The sequence below is a fragment of the Lytechinus variegatus genome, chromosome 7 (assembly GCF_018143015.1).
Source record: "Lytechinus variegatus isolate NC3 chromosome 7, Lvar_3.0, whole genome shotgun sequence".
Lineage (NCBI taxonomy): Eukaryota > Metazoa > Echinodermata > Echinoidea > Temnopleuroida > Toxopneustidae > Lytechinus > Lytechinus variegatus.
This window is the reverse complement of record NC_054746.1, coordinates 12076825-12104061: the sequence shown is the minus strand read 5'-3', so window position 1 is coordinate 12104061 and position 27237 is coordinate 12076825. Positions and strand designations below refer to the sequence as shown.

General features: G+C 34.4%; 1 protein-coding gene across 3 annotated transcripts in view; it reads right to left on the bottom strand.

Annotated features, from left to right (window-relative positions):
- Positions 1–27237, bottom strand: part of LOC121418456 (E3 ubiquitin-protein ligase UBR2-like) — a 70461-nt gene that overhangs the window by 14660 nt on the left and 28564 nt on the right. For 2 of the 3 annotated variants that reach the window (XM_041612345.1, XM_041612343.1), the window contains exons 15-41: positions 26899–26998; positions 26098–26226; positions 25105–25189; positions 24295–24381; positions 23875–23936; positions 23367–23477; positions 22794–22859; positions 16350–16457; positions 15664–15727; positions 15276–15400; positions 14201–14253; positions 13008–13113; positions 11617–11665; positions 11027–11181; positions 9715–9805; positions 8867–8955; positions 7367–7650; positions 6575–6730; positions 6107–6153; positions 5431–5524; positions 4598–4786; positions 3518–3885; positions 3042–3141; positions 2489–2549; positions 1768–1855; positions 1022–1077; positions 328–424 (exon numbers count right to left, since the gene is read on the bottom strand). In XM_041612345.1, the coding sequence (XP_041468279.1) occupies positions 328–424; positions 1022–1077; positions 1768–1855; positions 2489–2549; positions 3042–3141; positions 3518–3885; positions 4598–4786; positions 5431–5524; positions 6107–6153; positions 6575–6730; positions 7367–7650; positions 8867–8955; positions 9715–9805; positions 11027–11181; positions 11617–11665; positions 13008–13113; positions 14201–14253; positions 15276–15400; positions 15664–15727; positions 16350–16457; positions 22794–22859; positions 23367–23477; positions 23875–23936; positions 24295–24381; positions 25105–25189; positions 26098–26226; positions 26899–26998 (3020 nt within the window). Of the gene's footprint in view, positions 1–327; positions 425–1021; positions 1078–1767; positions 1856–2488; positions 2550–3041; positions 3142–3517; positions 3886–4597; positions 4787–5430; positions 5525–6106; positions 6154–6574; positions 6731–7366; positions 7651–8866; positions 8956–9714; positions 9806–11026; positions 11182–11616; positions 11666–13007; positions 13114–14200; positions 14254–15104; positions 15171–15275; positions 15401–15663; positions 15728–16349; positions 16458–22793; positions 22860–23366; positions 23478–23874; positions 23937–24294; positions 24382–25104; positions 25190–26097; positions 26227–26898; positions 26999–27237 lie in introns of all 3 variants that reach the window. The other variant, XM_041612346.1, reaches the window with a different exon arrangement.

The window sequence follows — 27237 nt, the reverse complement described above, 5'->3', positions numbered from 1 at the left end:
AGTTCATCTACTGACTAGTTGGTATTATTGCTATTTAGCCCATTCACCAATTTCACACAATTTATAATATCCACATGGCCTTACACCATGAACTGTTTATGAATAAAAAGTTCAATGGCAAAGTACAAAATAATTAGTAGTCAAGTGGAAATAATGGAAATTACACCTTTAGGAGCATTAGGCTAAATGAGATTTAGACAACAGGGGTATTAGGCCAAGTATAGTGCAGACCAAATTGAGGGTAGGCCAGATGTGAACTATTATTGGAGTATCTGAGAAGTAGACTAAATACCTGTAGTCCAAATGAAAATAGACTGTGTCACTCACCTGAAAGTAATCTAATGGCATGTCTCTGTACATGGGCATAATTACACAGGCAGCTATTGACCACAGAGTACCTTATCAAACAACGTAGACAGTCCATCTGAAACAACAAATTGAAACAGTCATTCACTTTTGTTGTCATCAACTTTTTTTTTCTTAAATTATGTTTTCATTCATTCTTTATTATCATCAAAAGAATGTAGTCGTTGGGTAATCATTTTGGACATGTCCCTGATATTTTCAAACTAAAATATACATAGATAAGATAGTTCCATTGAGGGGTAGATGTTTAGATTCACACATGAAACTTCTGTGTCCCTCTTACAACTAGATCTTCAAGATTTCTCTAAAAATATCAGGGGGAGGAGGAGGGTTGGGAAACATACAAATTTGATGAGAGATTATTTATGTATAGCACATTTCTTTTTACTCGTTTTACAGTTTTTGTTACAAAAAGATCTAGTTTAAAGGGACTTCTTTGATATATTTGCCTCATAAAAATACCAGAAACATTTCTGTTCAATTCTTAATTTCTTTCAAAGTTTCTTAGAGTACATTAAGCACAATGCAGAGTGGATTTGACATGATATAAGTCTAATAATCATTATTATTATTATCGTTATTGATTATATTTCTATAGTGTTACTAACAGCCCTTCTTATCAAAACCACCCTACCTTACAGTACAAGTAACTTACCTGTCTCTGTGACAATGATCCAAATAATGCTTTACCTTCATTCCTGAGCTGAGTTTCTACAATGAGCAATAAGAACAAATAGACAAAGTTAAAGGGTGCAAAAAAAAATACTGCAAGAACTGGTGGAACATTTGGTTCACCTTGTACCTTACAGAAACAATCCTGATAGACGATTGTCATCAAGCTAAACATTATGTGTTCATGTTTACAATGGTGAATGATGACGATTATTAAAAATAGCATTGTAAAGTGGTGATTTGGACCCTAATAAATTGATTGGCAGAAATGTTTCACATGATCAGTCATCTACATGTCCCCTAGACCTTTCCATAGAGGATTATCTATTGTTACTGGGGGTGCTGTGACAATGCTCAGCACCCCCAGTAACAATAGAATAATCCTCCGTGGATAGGTCCATGACATATCCATGTACTTTCAGCTAACATGTTAATTCTCTTAAGGCTGATACTAATGACTAGGTATGTTAACTGATCATGGTTTTGAGATGAGGCTGGTTTGTGACATAAGGATCCACATCACTACAATATTATAAAACAAATAATACACATCATTTTGCTCAGGCATTACACTAATTACACTCTATTTTTACCTTTGAAACTGTCCAAACGCCCTCGACTATGCCTCTGAGCTGTAAGGGCTGTTATTAAGGTGCGCTGTGTGTCTCAATCAAACTCAATGCCCTCAATTATGTGTATACATACACACATTATCATTGATGTCCTTACCTGTAACTTGTACTGTATATGCACATGTATTCCATGCTAGTATGGCCATCCTACAATCATCATCATGGGGCATTACTCCCAATCCAACCTGCAATGATCACAAAGGAAAACTACACTATATTCTCAAAGAAATAAAATAAAATTTTATACATGCTTAGTTGCATTGTTTTACTTATTTTTACTATTATAAACTTTTTATAAACTATCTTGCTTCGGCTTGAACAATAAAAAAAGGTAAAACTATATGCTCTTTTATCTTGCCATTATAAATTTTAATTTTTTGTTCAAGGGTCCAGTTCCTGTGACTTACGATTATGTTAACTTTGCCACTATGGTAATTACCATGGAAACCTTGATTTTGAATGGCTGCTTAGTCTCGTTACTATAATGGTAGAGTTATCATGATAGCAGGTTTTTTATGAAACAGCGTTCTAGATGTCATCAAAACACAGTCATTAAAAAAGTTCATGTTTTAATCTTAAGTCACCCTACTAATTTATATCAAATACTACTTCAATAAATTAAGTGATGTTGTCCTTTTCTATTCATCTGATTAATGGCAACTCTACGATATTAATATATTTTAAGCAAAAAAGAACAAAAATCTGACAAGACTACTGGAAAATTGATATTTAAAATGAAATGAGATTGACATTCTACTTTACACTTGATGATCAAAAAGAAATATCAATGTGTACAATAACAAATTTTGAGGACTTACCGTGTAGGCAGATCTTGAAAAATGCCTAATCATCTCTTTAACATTCTCTGAAATTGGCAAGCTGAATTATTGAAGAAAGAATTGGGAGAAAAAATAACAAATAAATAACTTGGGTTATATCTTAACATGGAATTCATATATATTGCTAGTCACATCTTGAAATAAGAATCCATGCTCTATATCGCATAAATAAATGACATATTGAAGTTCTACTTTTGATTAAATTTCTCAAAAGAATACAAAATTAGGAAATGCTGAGATCATCTCTTTAGCATTCTCTTAGATCGGCAGGCTGTATGATTGACAAAAGAAGAATGAGTAATGACTAAACATTTCTTAATATCGTCTTTGAACATATAATTTATATCTATAGCCATTTATTTATTCAAATCAATGTACAGAGCATACGGAAGTTCTATTAATGATCATAATTTTCACAAGGATACATGTATGTACTTGCGTCAAGTTAACCATCTGTGTCTAATTCAGAGTATGCAAGAAATTATGACACAAAACCACATGCAACAAAAATGACATGTATTTCAGGATTTACCATGAAACTTGGATGAACTGGAAGAGCTGCTGAAATTTCTGGGATACGGTTTCAGCAAGAAGCCTTTTCAATGAAGGGATGTGAGAGATCTGAATAAAACCTACAAAATGAAACAAAAATCAAGATAAAATCATCAATAAATCAAATGCAAGGTCATTTAAAAAAAAATCAAGAACTGATTAAGAAAAAAAAAAGTTAAATGATATTTGTTTCAAAAATAATATTCGTAAGTCATATCAATATGGATCAAAGAACCTGATTTCTGTCAGCAATAAGTATTCATACAGCACATTTTAAAAAATGATTTTATGTGATATCAATACATGTCAATACAACCAGTCACTGGTACCGGTCATTAGCAAATTTCCAGTTAGCTGCATGTAAAATGAATGACAGGTCACATGACTGAATTCGGCCAATCATTTCATCACGATCCATATCACCATTTTTGAACACTGTATATCCACCATACTTACTTCCAACTCCTATCTCTCCTCCCTCCACAGCTCCAGGCATTGCAGTAGCTCCTTCCACTTTGACCTCCTCCTCCTCCATCTCTTTGGCTTCCATCCCATCTCCTCCCGGTAAACCTCCTTCTTGCGCTCCTTCCTCTCCGCCCATCGCTCCCAGCTCCATCTCTCCACCAGCCATCTCCTCTCCTTCATCCTTCTCCTCGATGCCCTCCTCGTCCGAGGCAGCCGCACTGTTTGCTCCTGCCTCCATGGGGACCACACCTGCCTCCTCCTGCTCCTTCTCAAACTCCCTCTGTTGCGCGGAAGCCTGGAGTGTTTTCTGGATGCCTTCGAGCCACTCCTGCAGGTTGACTGCCGTCTCTCCAGATTTCCTGTTAATACCAAGAGACATATTCAGCCCATGATTATTAGACAATCACCAGCTACCAAATAACATTGATTCTGTCTTTCTTAAAATTCTTACGATCAAAAATGATGTATTAATCATCATACTTGGTGATAATTACATTAGCATATAAACTTTGCTGCCATCTAAAAATTTTAAAATCACAAAATAGTCTACGAGGTAAAAAAAAACACCACAAAAAAACAAGCAGCCATAACACAATATAGACAAAATTGAGAAAGCAGTTTTCCTCCAAACATTCTTCATTTTCTCTAGTACCTGGCAGAACCTCCTCCATAACATAATCTTTGGGCAGTTTTGAAAAGTCAGTACATCCCACCTCCTTTTCATTGGACCTTCCTGTAATGACTTTTCTTTGTTTTCTAGTTCATATTAAAAGTTGTAATGCAATCAAATTAATAAGGCTTGTGCAGTTCATAAAGTGAAGAAATAATTGAAAAAAATTAAGGTTGGAGCTAAAAATGGTTGACTATTGTATGGAAATGCACCTTTTCCAATTCGATCAAAACCAAATTTTCAAACTCAAAACTTAGCTAATTGAACTTGAGGATCGGTCCTTGAATGCACTGAGCGCTGTTGATAAAACGGAAGCTTGAGCTTAACATGGGGAAATGATGTATCCTCTGGTAAAATGTGCTACATAAATTCAACTATTATTATTATCATTATTATCTTACTTTTCGACAGGTGCACCTTCTTGGGTAGCATTCTGTAACCCGACTACAGAGGGCAGCAGAGGTATAACTGTATTACTCAGTGTCTCACACAGTGGACATAAGAATTGATGCTGGCTGATGTCATAGTTGAGGATTCCTCGCATCCTGAGGTTCCTTCTTTGCTCTTTGGCAAGCAGTGATTCAAAGAACCTAAGAATGGCAACATAAGATAAACATTATTACCATTTGCATTACAAGTATTAATGGAAGCTTTGTCATTGATGGTAACTATCACAGTAACAATGCTAACAGCATATCAAAAAGCTGTCTTTGGAAGGCACTAGTACCAATATTGGCATGAATTATCAGAATTGTATGTTTATGAAATAAGGTCCAGGCCTAAGTAAAAAAAAAAGAAGTATTTATTTTGTCTTGAACTAAAAATGACAAACAACCATCGTTACTAAAATGATAATATTCATAAAAATATATTGTTTTACACTGAAAGTACATGTATATGGTAGGGAAAGAAATGGCTATCTTTTATTGATGTGTACATAGCAGTTGGTCATTTAAATATATACTAAATAGTTCTCACATTACATCATAATATAAATCAGGCAAAGTCATCCACGTTAGAAATTATATACCCATAAAATTAATGACAATCATATTTGATATAAAAATGACAGTATAACCTCATTGTTCAAAGAATAAATGATATTTCAGGCAGAGATCCATGACTAGGCTTGAGACTGCCTGATGTTCAGTACTAAATATCTATCGGCATAGATACATACAGGAGAGAAATTATGCAGTGAGATTTGGCATGTCTATTGACTCCTATTACTTACCCTTGCCAGCATGTTGAATGCATGATGTGACCGCATGTACTCACATGGGTACCCCAATACAGATCAGAACTAGCAAACAATGGATCAAACTTATCTGTTTGATGATAAACAAAAAGAAATCAAAATCATATTCACATTCTGGGCATTCATGATTAATATTTTGGATTGAAAAAAAAAAGATTTGTGCATTACAGACAGAACATAATTAATAGGAAGAGAAACATTAAAATTGCCTTACAGGAGTCTGTTTCATAAATGACTTACATGAATGATTGTAGCAGCTTGGCATAATGGTGGTAACTCAGCTCAGTAGCCAATAAAATTCAAGGTTACCATGGTATTTTACCATAATTTAAATGATATAGAATAAGGCCAAGGGGATGTTTCATAAACTGTTCATAAGTTAAGAGCGGCTTAAAGAACGACTAGTGAACCTTTCTTACGAGCTGAATAATTACTAAAGAAGATTTAATGGTTAATATCATTTACCACAAGACAGGATCAGCAGTCGTCCTTAAAGTCGTTCTTAATGAACAGCTTCATGAAACACCCACCTAGATAAATTCCAAGTGTATGTAGGAATTTAAAATGGTCAGTGATTTAATTATGAATTTAATTTGTGAAGTCTGATTATGAAACTATTGGTTTGTTCAGAGTTATATTCCCTATATCTTACCTCCATCTTCTATTGTCTTCTCTCTTGCCTTTGAAAGAACTGTGGATCTGAAGAGAAAACAGAAACAGACATGCTTTTCAAATTTGTCCTAATGTATGGATGTATGTGGAACCCCAAATATTCTCATAAACATTTAAGAATTGTATTACTTTATATCTAATTAGTTTGACATAAAAACCTCCCACTTTTTATTTTAATCATAGTTTATAATTTGGTTAATATGGGCCACTTTTCATCCTTTTGTGATGGCAACATCAAAACTAAAAAGAAAAATATATCAGCTTAGACCACACTTTTACAGAATGCAAGTAGCCATCTTATTCACCAAGTGCAATATATTTCAACAGTTCTACAGTTAACTAAAATAGACGGCTGGACAGATGAACATGACCTAAAAACAAAGTTTCCAGCGACAATCTATGGTGTGTAGAGGCATAAAATGTTTGTATAGAAAACTTAAAAGTTTACCTTTGAATGAAAGCTGCAAGTACCATGGCTTTGCCATCAAATGCAATATCCTCCTCTTCTTGGCAAAGGATGCAGGTAGCTGTCACTGATTCAGTCATTACCGATGGACTCTGACGAGGGCCAAGGCAACAGGGGTACTCAGGGGCTGGAACATCCCTGGGAGGATATGATCAAGAAAACATGTATATTTGGGACATTTTCCATGAAACAAACAGTGATTTTTGTTGAAAACTGTTATAAGCTACTGAAATCCTTGCATCCGATTGGCTCAGAACAATTTAGCCAATTAAAAAATAGCAATAACATCATGTCCACATATACTGCATCCAGAAATCATGTAAAACTGAAAATTTATTTCATGATCCCAACACACCTGTAATTTGGAATTTCTGTGTGGAATGGGATACATTGAATATACCATATATTTTATAAGGATATACAAAATATGAGCCTAAGGCCCGTATTCTGAAGTCAGGTTTAACTTAGACCATGGTCCAACTCTGAGCTAAAATTATGGGAAGCCAAAAGTGTCAAAATTTTCATTACGTTGTATGTTTCTTGTGTTTACTGTGCTCTTTCCTGATTCATCGATGGTGAAGACAATAATCTTTTATACTTCCTAGACAATTATGAATGATTTGATAGCCAAATGAGCTGAAATATGATATCTCTACCGTTAGTGATATATGTAACAATTGGCAATCCATACTTAAACCACAACTTTAGACCCGAGTTTAAGCTAAACCCGACTTAAGAATAGGGGCCTACATGTAAGTGCTCAAGTACACATACCCTGTCTCCATGCTGCAGGTGGAGGCAGTCCGGTGACGGGGCGACCCGCCCTCGCTTGTGGCGTCAAAGAACTCTGGGTTCTCCCTGATGAAGTTCTTCTGCATGGCTGACATCTGCTGCATCAGATGTTCTCTCCTTTTCCTGGCCATCTCCTGCCTCCTCTTCTTCTCCTCCGCCTCCTGGTCTCTCTCCTCGTTGGACCTGGCGTTTGCTGGAGCCGGAGGGGGCATCATCTGGGAACTGGTGGAAGCATGTCCCGTTAGCTGCAGCAGGGCCTCGTATTTCTGCAAAGATTTATCAGTCAGTCAGGGATGAGGTTATTATTAAAATACAGTGAAGGTGGTGAGTTTTCTACCTAATTTTACCTTATTGCTAAAGAAAGCATGAATGCTTGTAAGCAAGCAATTAGAAGGCATCTACCTGACCAGTGAGGATAAATTCCTTATCAAAGGGCCCTAGTGCACCAAGTGGAAATCAAAACCCCTGCTCTATCAATTGAGGCAACACACCCCCTTTGATGACATGGGAAACTTTAAGGCAAAAGGCAATCTGTCCAATTCTATTACATCTAATGCCGGAATGTTATTTCATTATTTCACATGTGACTGCAGTTAAATTGTGTTCTGAGTTCTGACTGAAAAAAAATTAAACTTATTTTCCAATGTTCATCATGAGGAGACATTTTTTTTTTCTAAAGCCACTTTTACTTTTGCTGATTTCTTATAAGGTTAATCTGACCTATTTTTTATACTGGGACCAAAACTTGAACAAAGCGGGCAATTATAACATGATTATGTGCTAAATCATGTCATTACAGACTTCTATCTTCAATACTTATATGCAACATTATCATAACACCTTAATGTGAACTAACAATCAGCACAACTTAAAAAAAAGCAATAATCTTAACTTTCATGTATTATTTTTCCTAGGGTCCCTACAGCATACCTGCCAACATTTTAAAACGACAAATCTTACTGAAAAAAAATCTGAATTTAGGCAAAATTACATACTAAAACTAAACTACATATCCTCAAAGAATCTTAATGCCCCATCACATCATTCAGTGCAAGCCTCGCGTGCGTCTTTTTTTTAATCCGCAGGTTGCCCGCATTGACAGTATCTTAAGCAGATGCAAATCTGATTTGCATGCAGAACACTTTTGAACATAACTTTGTTGCGAGCAATCACCTCCAACTCCCCCTCAAGGCTTGCACCGAACGATTTGACAAGACCTTTAGTTTTGCTCGTCCTATTATTTTCCTTTTTTGAATGGAAAAGATCTTTCTTATTCTGATAAAATCTTGCTGGTTGGCGGGTATGCCATAGAGTCCAACAGATCTAGGTGGAAAGCATTATGCTCAAGTCACACAAGCAAACCCGACTCCACACCAACAAAAGGCTATTACATTATTATAAATGACATATCACTGGTTTGTTTAGAGTAAATTCCCTTAGTGTGACAGTAGCACTAAGGAGCAAATGAATGAAGTGTCTGACCTTGAGAAGCCATTCTAAGAACTCTTTGTTAGATTCTATTCTTTGATGTCCGACCAGACCCTGTAGAGCTCCAAACATGTTAGGAGATCCTGTTCACACAAATAATCAACAACAAAAAAAGTGGATGTTATAGTCAATGATAAAAGCCAAGTCCTCAAATCTATCAATGCTTTTTTCCCTGTTGATGCATTGTGCAATTAAGATAACCAACACTATCAAAATTTGTTTGCTCATTTGTAGCCTGCCTTTAATTTTACCATTTCATTTGAAGAAAATGTCTGTTCTATTAAGTGAAATTGTCTGTTCCAACAATTTCATACATATACTCTCAAAGACTTTCACCTGAGATATCAATGTTGGAAAACTGGAGAGTGATTTAATTTTTTTTGTAATGGCACACAATTCAGGTTAGGTTAACATTAACAGATCCAGTAATCCCCTCCCCTCCACTTCAGGGGCGGATCCAGGATTTTCCAAAGGGAGGGGGGCACATTTTCCCCGAGAAATATTTGACAAGCCAAAAACAAAAGGTCCTCACTTATGAGTGACATATATCCATTAAAATATATGTTGTGACTGAAAAAAGGGGCGGGGGGCACACTTGCGTAAAAACGGCATATTACATTAAAAATTTTGATAACATGGGTGGCATGATTCACCTCACACTCACATAGATCACCCTTACTCCCCCCTCCCTCCACTTTACTCTAATCGGTGCATCCTCCTCCCTTAACCCTCCTACTTTCCTCCACCACTTGCTTCTCCCATGTCTTCTTCAGTCATCCCCTTTCCCTCTGTATTTTAAAACATTTCATTGATGAATTGAATGAAACAGGATAGGGTCATACCTTGTGATCCCTTGATGATGAAAGTCATAGGATCGCCTTCCTTGTGACTGGCTTCTGCTTCTATCAATGCTATACCTACCAAGTACAATGTCTGTTCAATCAAAGATAATCAGAAAAAATTGGAAGTTGACAGATTAATGTTGACTTACATTCAATTGTAAATCAAACTGAGTAACAAAATCAGGCATTATAAATTATAGGGTGTTGAAAGAAACATGTGATCAAATGCAAATCAAGCTACATGCAAGTCCCAATATCAAGAGTAATACGGTGTTGAGAGAACCTTGAATAAAATTTTAGGCATTATGGGGAATTACAAGAAATATGAGTTGTAATTTAATTCATTTCAACTTCAAATTTGTGTTAACTCAAGGACTTGGAGCACAAGATGGAATGCATGTTACTTGCAATGCACCATAAGAAGACATGTAAATTATTTTTAAGAGATTTTTTTTTATAAAACACTCTATTGAAGCCTGCCAGTGCCACACAGTACATGATCTGACTGCATCCTGAAACTTCAAACGTTTGGATAAGGGTATAGGTCAAATCATAGTCAGTCACACACAATCATAATAACAGGCTGATTTTTTTTTAAAAAAAAACTTTTAAAGTTATGACACAGTACACAATCAAATATAATGTTCAAGAATTTGAATTAAGTTATTCTCAACATTTACAATTGCTGATAATTTCTTTTTTAATATTCAAGGTTTATATCAAGTAATTCATTTTTCCACTAACATTTAATTTAATTTTGCAATTTTTAATTCATTAGTATGATATACAATATAACTATAGAAATGTTTCCTCCACTGGCTTTAAAATACTTATTAGCTATTAAACATAAAATTGCACATTTTTTTATTGTAGTTGTATTATGAAGTGTGTGGGAATCATTAAAGTCATTAATAAAAAGATATTACAGAGAATCAACCATTTCAACCATTCAACCAAAAAAGTCAAAATTATCAAAGATAGTTTTGAAACAATAGTTTATGCATATTTCATGAAGTGCATTGATTTTGCATGCCCAGTCAATGCATGCAATTGTCACAGAGTGTTAAGTTCATGCTTGTTTCTAAGTTTAGGCAAAATAAGCTCACAGTTCGAAAAATTAACTCCAATGGTAAATACATTCAAACCAAAGCAACAAGCACGCATTTGCATGATTTGTCTAAATGTTCGTTATTTCATCATCTTTTTTTTTTTAATTCAAAATTGATTAATGCATAAAATCTGCATAAACATCCTTCAAACTGAAGATTAGAAACCACCTTTGTGAATTCAGGTCAAAGGAGTTTGTTCTTACCCTATGTATGATATTCTCAGTGAGGTGGATCCCCTTAGGTTTCCTAATCCTTATCAGTAACGTCTTGATGACAAACATGAAGGTATCACTGTATAGGATCCTCAGGAGAGGTTTGAAGCTACGCATCAGCTTTGGCATTGCATATGGCAGGATCACTAAAAGGAACAAAGGGATTGACTTATTAATATAATAACTATTCATTCATGTCATTTATTTGTTTTATTCATGCAGGATAACTGTCTCAGTATCATTCTTGTTTTCCTGAAGGGTGCTAATCACACAATGATACAATGAAAGAAACCAAGTTTTCCTTTTTTGCATGTGTATATGGGAGTTTTTGTGTATTATCATGTGGTATAACTCCATAATATGGAATAACATCATAAGAATGAATGACCAGCCTATAAAAAAAGAAAGGAATAATTGATAATTACCCCCACCTGTAATAAACTGTTCTGGTATAAAATCAGAACCAGAACAAAATACTGGACAATTCCATATATGTAAATCCAACACCCCAACCCCCCACAAAGGGACATTCCTTTAATGATAGAAACACGAGAAGAGGAAAGAAATTAGTGTTATCTTACGTTGCGGTTTCTTTTCCTGTTTCCTTCTTTGTCTGATCTGTTCTTCTGACTGGGTGATAGAAAATAAGAAGTGAAATCGAGATCAAAATCTTGAATGTATTCAATTCTCTTTATTAACCTTTTGGAGACTGGCCTAAATTACGCTAAAACATACATTTCCCATCGATCCAAGCCTGCATATATGATGGCTCAGCCTCCAACAGGTTAATAAAGATTTTTTTTCACTAATAGAGAATATTATTACTGCATTTTCACCAAACATAACAAATTGGTTTCAGGAACTGTACAAATTCTATAGGAATTAGATAATTAATTTAAATGTCCTACTATTTCATTCATAGTTATTGGATCATACATGTATTTATACTTCATAAAATCTTCAATGAAAATAAAGTTAACAAAATAATAAAAATAACCTATAAAGAAGATAATCAAATGACAATGGTTACATAAACTGTAATATTTAGCAGAAGTGTCTCAACCACTACAGATCACTTAATACAGAATTATCATAAGGCCAATGGGCATCACCATTCTGCACCTGATGGAATTTCAACTGAAATCATTGATTCAACTTTCACTTTATTACTGTACTGGCCTATGTGTATGGGAATATTGTGTAGAGTACTGGTTTATGTTATATCCTAAAATGACTTAAAAAACACTTTATATAAAGTTTAAAGAGAAATTCCAGTAGTTGCAGTAAACGCTGATTTCATGAGAAAGTTTGTAAAACCAGGCTTAATTGTCAGAAAATCATCAATGATCTAGATCTGGTAGTTACATAAACTGAACTTTGTGAAATCTTGAAATCTACGCTGAAAAACGTTCACACTGAAGATCACCAACACAGATAGGCACACGTGGGACAGTGTATTATTATTGCTGGAATAAAGACCAGACGGAAGTGACCGAATCCGCGTTTATTTTGCTTATTTCTCAGCAATTACACAATTTCTCCCAGAATTCTTTGGCACATATTTTGTATTCATACAAACAGACATTTGGGTGGTCATTATAATAGATTCTGTAAAAAGTCATTCTGAGATCGTTACCAAAACTTGAATTTATCTTTAAAGGCAACTTAACAACATATAGTCTATGGGAATTTCAAATTTCCATATAAAAACAGGGGGATTGGAAACGCGCAAATGCAAACATGTTTGATAGGTACATTTCACTCTGATGCAGGGTTTCGCTAATGGATATCATTTTTTATGTTCTTAAATTTCTCTGTATTTCATCGGCCTGAAAAATTATGATTTTCCTGAAATTCATGAAAATTCCTGAAATATGTAAAAAATAACATTATATCTAAAGAGTACTGCTTTGATCTTCTACCACCCCTGATGAGCAGACAAGCTACGAGAGGAAGGGAGCCAATACTGTACCTTGGTCTGATCCACTTTAGAGTAATGGTAGAAGTACGGTGAGTACTCATCCAGACACGATGCCTTCAATTCATACATTCCTTTCCCTGCAACGCCGGTCGGTTTCCTACGACAAGGAACACATAATTCATTTCACTGGGATAGTTTTATTGGGCATATAACAGGATCAATGTTGCAGTGTGTTGATATTTGGTGTTGGCCTCTCGGGAATCTTAAGGCTCATTTTTACCTTGGTCTTGAGGGTTTGGGCCTTGACTACAACGCCGTATCGGAATCAGGTTGAAGACAATGATTAAGACGCTACTATACACTTCCATACAAGTACATTGCACACTTCTATATTAATCTAACTTGAAAGATGGATAAAAAATAGATCATGAAGGGCACTGAATGGAAGGGGGGGAGGGAGGTGGCAGGAAATCTACAACAAGTTTTGAAATTATGAATTAACATCGTATTAACTTTTCAGGAAGCTTAAGTCTCCGATGAAACTGTTCTGCCAAAATGATCCTTTTTCCACCTTTGGTATGAAGTGGCAGAGGATATCAAACCACTGTTCCTTGTAGTCAAACTTTGATCACTGAAGTTTTAAGGGAATATAAGAATTGACTGTCTATCACAGCTGTTGGAAGAATGAGGATGAATTATGAAACTCGTTCAATTTGGTCTTGAATATCATTCTGATGAGGGAGAGTTTTTTTGGGGGGAGGGAGGGGATAGAACATTTGATGTAAAGCTTATGAGGGTTATGGAGGGATGAGAGGAAAATCATGAACAATCGAAAGGGAAATGAAATATGCAAACTATTATTGATTATCAATTTCATGGATATATCATTCAGTAGGCTTTATTATTTTTTTGGAGGGGGGGGGACTCGGGCACATTTCATGAGAAAAGGATTAATTTTCAGAGTATTGTTATAAGCTACTGAAATCCTTGCATATGATTGGCTAAGAGCAAATTTGTCAGTGAAAATCACCAACAAAATACTCCATGAAACACTCCCCTGATATAGAATATAATAGTTCATTTAAATCAAAATCTATCTCAGTTATTTCAACAGGGTTTAATTAACATATAGTTACCCATTTATTTACTTTCAACAATAAACAATAATAGGTTGGTAGCTGTTTGAATTGAGATAATCAATGAGACAATGAGTTTGAAGATGAAAACAGAGAATGAAAGCTTACTTGAAGTCAGCAATATCATGTATGACTGATTCCATGCCTGTTTCGTGACAGTGCTAGAAAGATAGAAAGAAAACAAAATATATAAGATTTCATTCACAAAAATCATTGATTGAGTGGGTACAACTATCAGGCATAGTATGGACAAAAGAATGATTCAGTATACAATGCTGTTAGAGTGACCAAATATTGTTTCTTTAAAAATTTGATCAGGAAGGTAAAAAAAGGCACATGATGGCTTTCATAGGACTATTGAAAAGAATTAAGAAAGGACATTACTTTGCTAGCAGAAAGACATGGGGATTTTACACGTTTGTCAATTACTATTCCTAATGGTTAGAAAGATGTTAAATCATGTATGCACTGTATATTACATGGAGCACACAATTGCATTAACAACTTTATGCTATCACACAGGAATTGCAGATTGTTGTGCATTTTTTACCCAACTTCTCATTTGTCAGCCAGGCAACAACAACTTGATATGTTATTGAGTCTTGAAATTTAGATCTTGACATTTTGCAAACCTTCTTTTGGGAATGTGTACTTGTGTTCCCAATTTTTCTTATGTATTAGATATCAGACAAGTAGGGTCTATTCAGAATTTCAGACAACATCAAGGTTAAATGTCAAATGTGAACTGACATCTTCAGTAAATGTTCTTGTGAGCTCATTATAATCCATAGGACTGATACAGAGTTGATGTAGTACTTCTCTTCTCACTGTAAACTCATCAGATACATCACCAACCCCTTTCACACTAATCTTTGACATCCCAGCTATTCACAACTTATAACAACAATGATTCAATAATGTAAATGGGAACTTACATCTTAAACTGGGCCCTTTCACACTACTCCTAACACCCCTAGATATTCACAATGTCAATGTATAAATGTGAACTCACATCTTCAGGAAGTGCTCTGGTGAGCTCACTATGAGCCATAGGACTGATACAGAGTTGATGTAGTACTTCTCTTCTCACTCTGGCCTCATAAGCTTTCACACTACTTCTTAACAACCCTCGCAATTCAAAATTTCCAATATTATTAAAGTAATAATGTAAATGTGAACTCACATCTTCAGGAAGTGCTCTTGTGAGCTCACTATGAGCCATAGGACTGATACAGAGTTGATGTAGTACTTCTCTTCTCACCCTAGCCTCGTCAGATACATCTCCAACTCCTTTCACATATCTCTCACCTACAAAATGATGGAAAAACAAGGTGGTCATTCACAGGAAAAGAGTTACTTTGATTTTTGACGTTCTTAATATCAGAGATTTTACAGCTGATTAGACTCCATGTATATCCTTTGCTGACCATAATAAATGCAAATTTTATAGTTCCGGCATTGGTCAATTAGAAGTAGAACTGACGTAGAATATCATTAGAATCACAGTCTACATGCTATTTGCTAATTTGAAATTTTGGTCAATAAATTATTGTATAATATAAAGGACTTACAGAATATGACAATAAGCAAACCAAGGAACTCCTCTGTGATAATAGGAAGATGGGCACTGCAATCCTGAAAGATATAAATATAAGAGATTTTTCCATATTAATCAATATGAAGTGTCATTGAAGTAAGAAATAGCAAAATTTTTAAAGTCACTGTTTCTTTGTTATATGTGGTTATCATTTTAATTCCTATTATTCACTATATGTTTTGAAATTCATTTTTATTTTATTCAATATTAAAACCATTTTTAATACATATTCTTAAAATCCATTTATTTTTTACTTTTTTTTTGTAATCTTATCAATATTCATTCATTGTTACAAATTTATTTCATCATCGCAATCAAGCTATACTGTTGGGGCGACACATTCCGGTGTTCTATTTGTTAGCTATTATCTATAATCATTCTTATGTTTTATGCTTGGTTTCCCTTTTTTCAAGCCTTTGAGGCTTTTTGGGATACCTTTTTCTTTCATTATTTTTTCTTAATCTCAATGTTTCATGATTATATTTGTATATTTATGTTCAAAATAATGTATGATATTTGTATGTTTTTACTTGTATATAATATTGAAAGAAATAAATGAGAGTATTTCTGCTCTCCCACAATCACAATCACAAAATTTTTGGTGCTTTAAAGAATCTGAATGATCACTTGTGGTCAATAAATAATGAATTTGAATTTTACCTCAGGTGATTTGCTTTCTTCAAAGTCCTTTGTCCAGCATCTAACAAGATCAAAGCGAGCGATGAGCGAAGCCATGAAGTCATTAGGATCCATCAAGCTACCACCAATCTGTAAATGAGAGAATAGCATACTGATATTGAATGCCTAGAGGTAGAATATTACATTTTATTTCCCGAACAGAGTTATATTTTTAATGAGGGATTATATTTTGCATGAAGCAGTTGTGACTTGTGAGTAGATCTACTATATCGTACTGTACGCAAACTCTATTAATTTTCGAACAACGTTGTCCTTTGATCTTGTCTTCTATCTTTACTGTTCAATCCATTTTCTCTTATCAACAACTATTATACTAATCTTCAATGGCTGACGCAACTAGAGGAAAAGAGAAAGTATCTGCAATAATAAAGGACATTGTAAATGACCCTAGATTCCTAGGTGTCATTGAATCTCAATTGGCTAAACATATGTCTGAGATGAGGGAGACCCTTGAAAAGCAGGAAGGAAGCATCTTGGAACTGGAATCTACACTGAAGAGTAAGGATAAGGAAATTCAACATCTTCGATCCCAAGTAGAGAAACAAAACAACAACATTGAGCGTCTGCAACATCGTCTCAACCACCAGGAGCAATATGAAAGGAGAAACTGTCTACGTTTCTTTGGAATCCAGGAAATCGCAGGGGAAAATACGGACGACTTAGTCATTCAAGTAGCATCGCACATTGGAGTTGATTTATCTAAAGCTGATCTTGAAAGAAGTCATCGGGTGGGTAAACCGAGAAACAACAAGCCCCGTGCAATAATTGTGAAATTCATCTCGTATCGGAAGCGTGCAGAAGTTATGCGTGTACGTCGTAAACTTGCCGGCTCAGGGAAATCAATCATGGAGGACCTCACTGCACCAAATGCAGAACTTCTCAACTATGCCCTAAGTAGCAACACTGTCAAAGCAGCTTGGTCGCTTGATGGTAGACTCTTCGCCATAGGGAAAGCTCCAGGATGCCAGAAGATACTCATAAAGTCCAAAACAGACGTTGATAAAATATAGTTTGAATGAAATGAAGTACTCCTACTACTACTACTGTCTCACAAACTTTTAGCCGTTTTTTAACCTTTTGTACATTTTTTAATCTCCTTGATGTTCTGTGTTGATTGTAACTGTGCAGCACTCATAGATTGTCCTTTTTGTAAAGACTCAACTTTCAGTGATGTAGAATTATGCAATTGTACGTTTTCAAGATGTGTACATTCTGTATTCCCTTTTAGTAGTATTGATGATAACGAATTTAAACTATTCTTCAATGATACTAAAGCCTTATTAAACCATCAACATATCAATGATTTGAATAACTTAAAAAATAGCTTTTCCAATGATTTTGATGAGTTTGATGTGCAATATGACCTTGATTTTAACTGTAAATACTACCTCGAAAGTGAATTTGAAGACTTTTGTAGGGATAAGTGCTCTGATAACCATTTTAGTATGTTACACTTTAACTCACGCAGTCTCTCCAAAAACTTTCAGGCTATTTCTGACTTTATAAGTACATTACCTTTGAGTTTCACTATTTATGGTTTCTCTGAGACTTGGATCAATAATAGCACTCCCATTTTGTTTAATATCACAGGTTATAATTTTATTAATAAAGACCGTAAACATGGAAGAGGTGGTGGTGTGGCCTTGATGGTTGATGATAAGTTAGATATTACTATCAGAGATGATATACTTCCCAATGAAGATGATTATGAATCCCTTTTTATTGAAGTTAATTTGAAAAAGAGAAAAAATATATTGGTCGGTATTATTTATAGAAAACCACAATCTAGCATTACTCATTTTAACGACATATTTCAGAACTGCTTAGAAAAAATTGATAGTGAAAATAAACCTTGTTATATCATGGGAGATTTTAATATCGATCTTATCAAATCAACCAGTGTGGGTTCAAACCATTTTCTTAATGTCTTATATGCCAATAATTTTCTTCCTTTAATTGACAAACCTTCTAGAATTTCAAACATCTCATATACTCTTATAGACAATATATTTACCAATAACCTAAATTGCGATATATCATCTGGCTTATTTTATAATGACATTTCAGACCATTTACCAGTTTTTCAGATTACCAAAGAATATAGCCTCAATACTAAAAATGATGGTTGTGTGAAACGACTCATTAATAAAAATACTATAAACGAATTTCAAGAAAAGCTATTAAATATTGATTGGAATGTATTATTTGATTATGACAATGCCAACAAAGCATATGATATTTTCTTAAACAAATTTCTTTTATTGTATAATGCAACTTTTAAAAATGTAAAGTCAAGACCTAAAAACAGAGCTAAAAAACCATGGATTGATTCATCACTACTTAAAATGATTAGAAAAAAACATAGACTTTATAAAGATTATTGTAAAAATAGATCTGTAAATAATAAAAAGAAACATGTTATACTCAGGAACAAATTAAATCAATTACTAAAAGAAGCTAGGAGGAAATTTTATGTTAACAAATTTGATGAATGCAACGGAAATATTAAAAAAACATGGAATGCTATTAGAGAGTTACTTGGTCAAAAGAAAAAGAAGTTACCAGATTATATAATAAATGGTAATGATTCAATCCATGGTGATGAGAATATTGCCAATTGTTTTAATGATTTTTTTGTGAAAATTGGTTTACTTTCAAATAATTCTACAAACTTTGGTGGTTTAAATATTTTTACAAAGTTTCTTCCGGAACCATGTGATAAATCATTATTTCTTCACCCTGTTTCAGATAGCGAAATATTTGATGTTGTAAAGAACTTAAATTCAACTTCCTCTTGTGGAATCGATGGTATTAGTCCTGTTGTCATAAAGAAAATTATATACTTGATATTGAAACCATTGTGTTATATTTTTAATTTGTCTTTGTCTTCAGGCATTGTTCCTTCTAATTTAAAGATTGCTCGAGTTACGCCCATATATAAAAAAGATGATGTACATAATGTCTCCAATTATCGTCCAATATCTGTTTTGCCATTTTTCTCTAAAATTCTTGAAAAAATAGTTTACTCCAGACTATATGATTTCCTATGTAAAAATAATATCTTGAACCAGTCTCAATTTGGATTTTTGAAGAATTCCTCCACTGACTTTGCCGTTATAAAATTACATGATTACATTATTGATGCCTTAGATAAAAAATTAACTACTATTGGTATATTCCTTGATCTTAGTAAAGCTTTCGACTGTATAGATTTTCAAATATTATTGTATAAATTGCAATGTTATGGTGTAAGAGGTACCTCTTTACTTTGGTTCAAACATTATTTGTATGATAGATCCCAATATGTATCGTATAATGAAACCCTGTCTGACTCTCGTTCAATTTCATGTGGCGTTCCTCAAGGGTCCATTCTGGGCCCACTGTTATTTTTAATTTTTATCAATGATTTACCATATTGCACAGACAAACTCAAGTTTATTTTGTTTGCTGATGACACCAACATTTTAATCTCCAGTGATTCATTTTCTTCATTAAATACTTTACTTAATACTGAACTGAAGAAAGTCTCACTTTGGTTCTCTTCAAATAAACTTTTATTGAATACAGAAAAATCTAATTATGTATATTTTCATATCAACTCAAAAAATTCACCACAGCAATCTTTGGATGATTTTCAAATCAAAATGAATGATAAAATTATTGAACGTGTCCATCATACAAAGTTTTTAGGTGTTTTAATAGATGAAAAATTATCATGGAGTATTCATATTTCTACTATTACAAATAAGGTAGCAAAAAATGTTGGTGTTATCAGCAAACTCCGTCATATTCTCCCTCAACGAGTTCTTTTGACTTTATATAATACATTAATCTTATCTTACCTAAGTTATTGCAATATTGTATGGGCTAATACTTATCATTCAAAACTACAACCATTGTATCTTCTCCAAAAGAAAGTAGTCAGAATATGCACTCATTCTCATTATTTGGCACATACAAAAGATCCTTTTATTCAACTGAATGTACTTAATATATTTAATCTAAATGATTACCAATGTGCAATACTTATATTTAACAAGTGGAATGCCTCTGGCCGTCTCACCTGCATCACGCGGTTCAATATAGCAGCAGTGCTAACTTTGCATACTACTCTAACTCGCACAAGATGTTCAGTGATACATGGTTACTCTTATGTCCTCTTTTTATGAACTAGACCAATAAACTTACAGAGATATGATGGTTATTCAACAAAAAACCCCAACATGGCCAAAGTTCATTAACCTTACATGACCTTTGACCTTGATCATGTGACCTGAAACTGGAACAGGATGTTCAGTGATACTTGATTACTCTTATGTACAAGTTTCATGAATCAGATCCATAAACTTTCAAAGTTATGATGGTAATTCAACAGATACACCCAATTCGGCTAAAGTTCATTGACCTTTGACCTTGGACATGTGACCTGAAACACGCACAGGATGTTCAGTGATACTTGGTTACTCTAATGTCCAAGTTTAACGAACTAGACCAATAAACTTTCAAAGTTATGATGGTAATTCAACAGATACCCCCGATTCGGCCAAAGTTCATTGACCCTAAATGACCTTTGACCTTAATCATGAGACCTTAAACTTGCACAAAATGTTCAGTGATGCTTGATTACTATTATGTCCAAGTTTCATGAATCAGATCCATAAACTTTCAAAGTTATGATGGGAATTCAACAGATATCCCCAATTCGGCCAAAGTTCATTGACCCTAAATGACCTTTGAACTTGATCATGTGACCTGAAACTTGCACAAAATGTTCAGTGATGCTTGATTACTATTATGTCCAAGTTTCATGAATCAGATCCATAAACTTTCAAAGTTATGATGGGAATTCAACAGATATCCCCAATTCGTCCAAAGTTCATTGACCCTAAATGACCTTTGACCTTGGTCATGTGACGTGAAACTCATGCAGGATGTTCATTGATACTTGATTAACCTTATGTCCAAGTTTCATGAACTAGGTCCATATATTTTCTAAGTTATGATGACATTTCAAAAACTTAACCTCAGGTTAAGATTTCAATGTTGATTCCTCCAACATGGTCTAAGTTCATTGACCCTAAATGACCTTTGACCTTGGTCATGTGACATGAAACTCTAATAGGATGTTCAGTAATACTTGATTAACCTTATGGCCAAGTTTTATTAACTAGGTCCATATACTTTCTAAGTTATGATGTCATTTCAAAAACTTAACCTCAGGTTAAGATTTGATGTTGACGCCGCCACCGCCGCCGCCGCCGTCGCCGTCGCCGTCGCCGTCGGAAAAGCGGCGCCTATAGTCTCACTTTGCTTCGCAGGTGAGACAAAAATGAAAATAATATTCTTCCTAGCACAGTTTCATGTATGGTAAATAAAAATTGTAATATACATACTTATAACACAAGAACTAGGGAAAATTATCATTTATACCCAGTTGCAAAAAATTATACACTTCAATCTTTTCGACATCGTGCCCCAAAAGTTTGGAACAGTCTTTCAATTGAAATTCGATCTTGTAAAACACTTAACGTATTTAAAAGGAAGCTTAAGAAATATTTGCTGACATCTTGAATATTTTAGATATGCTGCTTTGTATAGGGTTGTGTGGTATCTGTCCTATTCTTCTGTTAATTTAATTTCAATATAGTTTTATATCTGGTTTTATTTCAATATTGACAATAATTTATTTCCCCCTACTAGGGTAGCCTGCTCGACAAGCCATCTGGCTTTTTTTGGCTTTCCCCTAATTCCTGTAAATTGCAATATGTTAACATTATTCGTATATACCATGTATACCAAATTATTGTTTAATCCTTGTTTCTATTGTGTGTAGATATATGTATTTTCTTAATGTTATTTTTATATGGAATTTGAAATAAAATGAACTGAACTGAACTGAAAACAAGTGAAAATAAACAAACAAATTACAAAAAAAAATAATCTAGCTCAATGTTTAGCAAAATTTCTGTAAAAGAATAATGAAATGCAGAAGCTGATTGATGTTTTACATCAATAGAAGTCATAACTAGAATTTTGTAAAAAAAAGTAAATGTCAGAACTAAAACTATACTATATACATGGATGCGTGATAGCTCAGTCGGTAGAGAGGGGAATTCGTATTCCAGTGACCCGGGTTCGATTCCCACTTGGTGCGCTAGTGCCCTTTGGTAAGGCATTAATCCTCAGTACCAGGTCCTTCGGAGATAACCTTAAGCCGTCGGTCCTCTGGTTGCTAACTTACAAGCATTCATGCTTTCTTAGCAGTCAGGTAAAAAATCACCGCCAATCACCAACAATATATTTATATAAACAAACCTTATGCATAAAAATTTTGTTATACTTTCTAATGGATATTAATAATAAGTACATGTATGTTTTCTCATGAACAGCACAAAGATATCTTACCTGTAACATGATGATATCTTTGTCATACATCTCTGTTTGGCACTTGACATTCTGATAGTAGTAAATCTAGGAGTAATGTAAATACACATGCATATCAATAATTATTACCTATATAAGGCATTTTTAGCAGATAAATAAAAGTCATATTTTGCTTGCTACTTTCAATCCGAGACCAACGTTGCCATGTTGCCCTCCCCGGACTTTGCCCATAGGAATCCTGTACAAAACAGAGGGCAATATTGGCCATATTTCTGCTAGTGCGCTTGCGCAGTAGGAGCCAATTTGATCGCTAATTTCAGTATTTGAGAGAAATCTGGCTGTAACTAGTTTGTGAACCTATGTATTGCAGATAATGTGCAGAGTGGCCAGTGCATACACAAACCCAAGCGAAAGATTTCTACACGTTCAGTGTATGTGCGCGCCATGCATGATGCACGACTGCAAGGTAACAATTTATACAGATGAAACAATTCTATCATGTCTTCACGAATATGCAATGAGCAAACTAATGTCATATTCCCATTTATTCTTATATTTAGATTTCATAAAGTAGACAAAAAGAAAAGTAAGTACCTGGTTAAGAAGAGAATATCCGTTTCTCCTCCACATCCCAGCATGCACCTGGGCAATAAGAACTTGTGTCCTCAACGGATCCTCTATCAACTCCTCTGGAAGTAAGCTTGGCTAAAAAATGAAATATCAAAGGTTAAAAAATCTCTTAAGCATGAATGTGTTTTTCTTTAATATGAATTCAATGGAATTGTTTTGCAATTGACCATTTATTTTAAAAGGTTTGCTACCTTACTGCACTTGAGATTATTATATCATTGGTATAAAATCATTTCGTATGGTTGTCAGACTCAGTAATAAGAGGAATGATATGTTTGGCAATGAATAGGATTGTTTGTTTTATAATGGCAAGCCCAAGATTCTTGATTCTGAGCTTATACCTACTGCTCATTTCTTCTTCTTTTCAGTGCAAGGCATCTGTAGATGTATGATGTACATCCAAAAGCATTCAATCATTAGGACAGAAACATCTTATTGGATAACTTCATGAATTTATTTTGGACTAACTCACCCCATTCATAAGACCTTCTGTGTAGAAACCTAATTCATAATGACCTAGATGAAGGTGAAGACCTGCATAGGAGGAATGATCAAAACACGACAAAAATAAATACATCAATAAATTTCTTTAGGTAATGCACGGATGGAAAAGCTCAAATTCAATAAACTCAATGAAACCTAAGGGACACTCTTTTTTTCTAGTAACGATCTTAAAATGAGTTCAAACAAAATCCCCAAACCATACATGTGTTTGTATTTAGAAATACAAAATATTCAACAAAAATTCTGGTAGAAATGGATAATGGCTGAGAAATTAACAAAATAATCATGGCACTTCAACCATATGTTATGTCCTTTTCGACATGTGTAATATCTGCGTTATTGACCTTTATGATATTTGACTTTGTTAGGTCAATGTCTATTTACTCACCTGCTAAGAATCTAACCAGTGCATAATGGATGCTAATCGTCATTGAGCTTACTGAGTACTTGATGCAACTATACATCTTATCATTAACTGAGAAAGAAAACAAAACATACAAAAGAAAGTAATATATAATACATAATCTTACAAAACAATATGTACAAATAGGAAACTAGATAGAAGGCACACTCTAAATTCTATATATCATTACAGATGTAGTGACATGTAATGCTAATTTTTTACCATTGAGAATCAGTTTATATACACAAAATGTGTAATACATATAAGAAAACAAAACAAAACAGCTTGGATATACATCACTGTTTATAACAGAATTTTAGCCATGCCAGCAAGATTTGCCTTTACAACATTCAAGCAAATTGCAACTCTGGCCAAATCTTACAAATTCCCCATAAAGCAAATATTTCTGCACAGTACCATGCCCCACTGCACATTCTAATGAATAACAATGACAATCATACATGTATTTCTTTTCTTCATGGGATACATAGGGAGCATTTCATCAACATCTTTGTCCTACAAGTTGTCGTATCTGACAACTTTCCTTGAATTTGGCTGAGAAGTATTGTTACTGTGGAAACTGTCGGATAAAATGGAATTTATCAGATAAAACGTCCAACAGGTCCTTTCCTGAAAAGCTCCCCCAAAATATTCCAATCCTTAGGGCAAATAATGCACTCATCTACAATAAGTGCGTTATTGGTCTGAACTTGTAGAATATTTCTAGTATCCCATTCTCAGTCACCCAATACAATACACATATGAATAAAAAATAAATAATAAGTGAAAACTTACTTTCTATATTTTCTCTCTGCTGATCTCTAGATAGCTTCCTGAGGGCAGCCATGGTTGCTCTGTATGCCTTCACTAGTAATGATCTCTGAGAAAGTTGATTGTGATTTATGTTATTCAAGAGGGATATCATATGAGCACAGTGGCTGCCTGGCCCATGATCAATTGGGCAAAATGAATTTTCTGAGTATTTATATTTCAGATTCTATTTCAAACAATAAAATATTGATTTTCATATTTTTTGGTCATTTTCATACGTACTCTTTGTTACATGAATGACCCCAAATGTCATGAACTTAATGATCTTGTTTCAAATATTTCAATTTTATTCAAACATTTTTATTTTAAGTCACTCTTCGTCGATCAATCAAACATGTCTTGCTTTTTCATGATCTTCTTTATCTCTATCATTATCATTAATATCTCCAAAATCACTTTCATCATCATATTTTTTCATCACACACACCATCATCATCATCATCGTCATCATCCTCTTCCCCCTTCTAATCATCCATGTCATCATAGATATAAAAAAATAATCATCACCATCATTATCCTCATCATTTTCATCACCATCATAATTACTGTCGTCCTTGTTACCATAAAATCACAATCACCTTCATCATATCACCTGTCTTCAGCACTGTCTAATTTAAGTCATCATCGTCACTATCATCATTATCATCAACATTACCATCACCATCATCATCATCCTCCTAATCATCAATAATGTCATCATTAATTTAAAAAAATAATCATCACCATCAATATCCTCATCATCACCATCACCATCATAATTACTGTCACCATTGTTACGATGAAATCACAATCATCACCATTATCACATCACCTTCATCATATCACCTGTCTTCAGCACTGTCTAATTTAAGTCATCATCATCACTATCATCATCATCATCATCATCACCATCAACATTATCATCAACATCATCATCATCACCATTATCATTATCAACATCAAGCACTGTTGACTTACATCAGATGCACACCATTCCAGTAAAAGGGTCAGACATGGACCCAGCTTCATCTGCATCGAGACGGCCATTTCCCATTCAGGTTCATACTCTATGTGGTGACCAACCTGCCGTAACACACTGTCCATACACTAGGAGAAACATAGAAGAAACAAAGTGAAATTCAATCATAGTCCACACCATAGAGAAGAGTTACATAGAAGGGCATGTAAGCATATCTTTCTGCCTTAACATCAAACTAAGTATTGTCATGATTATTATGAAAGGAAACAAGAAGCAAAGGCAAAATTTGACCATCATTCATACTAGAAATTCAATGTTAGGTAAAGACTGGTAAATACAGATATATTGGTAAAGATTGGTAAATACATTCATATTTATGCCTCTACATAAAAAAGAGCGAAAATCAATGTTGTGTGCAAGGTAGGAGAGCCAAAAATACAGCCAAGGCCGAAGCCATACTATCCTAGCAGAAGGACAAGGCCAAGACCTAACTGCCCAAAGCCAAGCAAAAGGGCCAAAGGCCAAGTCTAAGGGCACAAGGCTACTTAATAGACCTCTAAGACCAACGACAAGGCCAAGGCCATACAGTTATCCTCAAGTCCAATGCTAGGCTTGGGATCAAAACACAATAAATTACCTTCCATAAAAGACGATTTGATTCATTGATTAATTGTAGCCTTCTTATTTCTAAAATATTTCCTAGCCACATTTGAAAAAAACTACCCTGACCCTGAGTCCAAGGTCAAGGACTTGATGTCTGCAGCAACTAAAAAAAAAAGAAGCAAATTCTTATTACTTACATGCATGCTAGAGAGTAGTTCTACCAAGACTGTTACTCCTTCCATTACTCTATCTCTAAGATCACTGGTCCAAGATTCTGGTTTGTTGGACAACACATACCTGTAAATATATGGAAAAGAACACAACCCAACATCACACATGAACAGCGAACATGTAATGCTTGGTGGAGTGCTTCCGACTCTCCTCTTGCATTCAGAGGGTCGCTGGTTTGAATCCTACTCCAGGAAATAATTTCATTTCAACCAACATGAGGTGACCTGGTAGAGTTTTTTCATTGAATACTCTGGTGCCGATATGGTGGCCAGCTACAGTAAGGGTATTACTATGATACCAAGTGC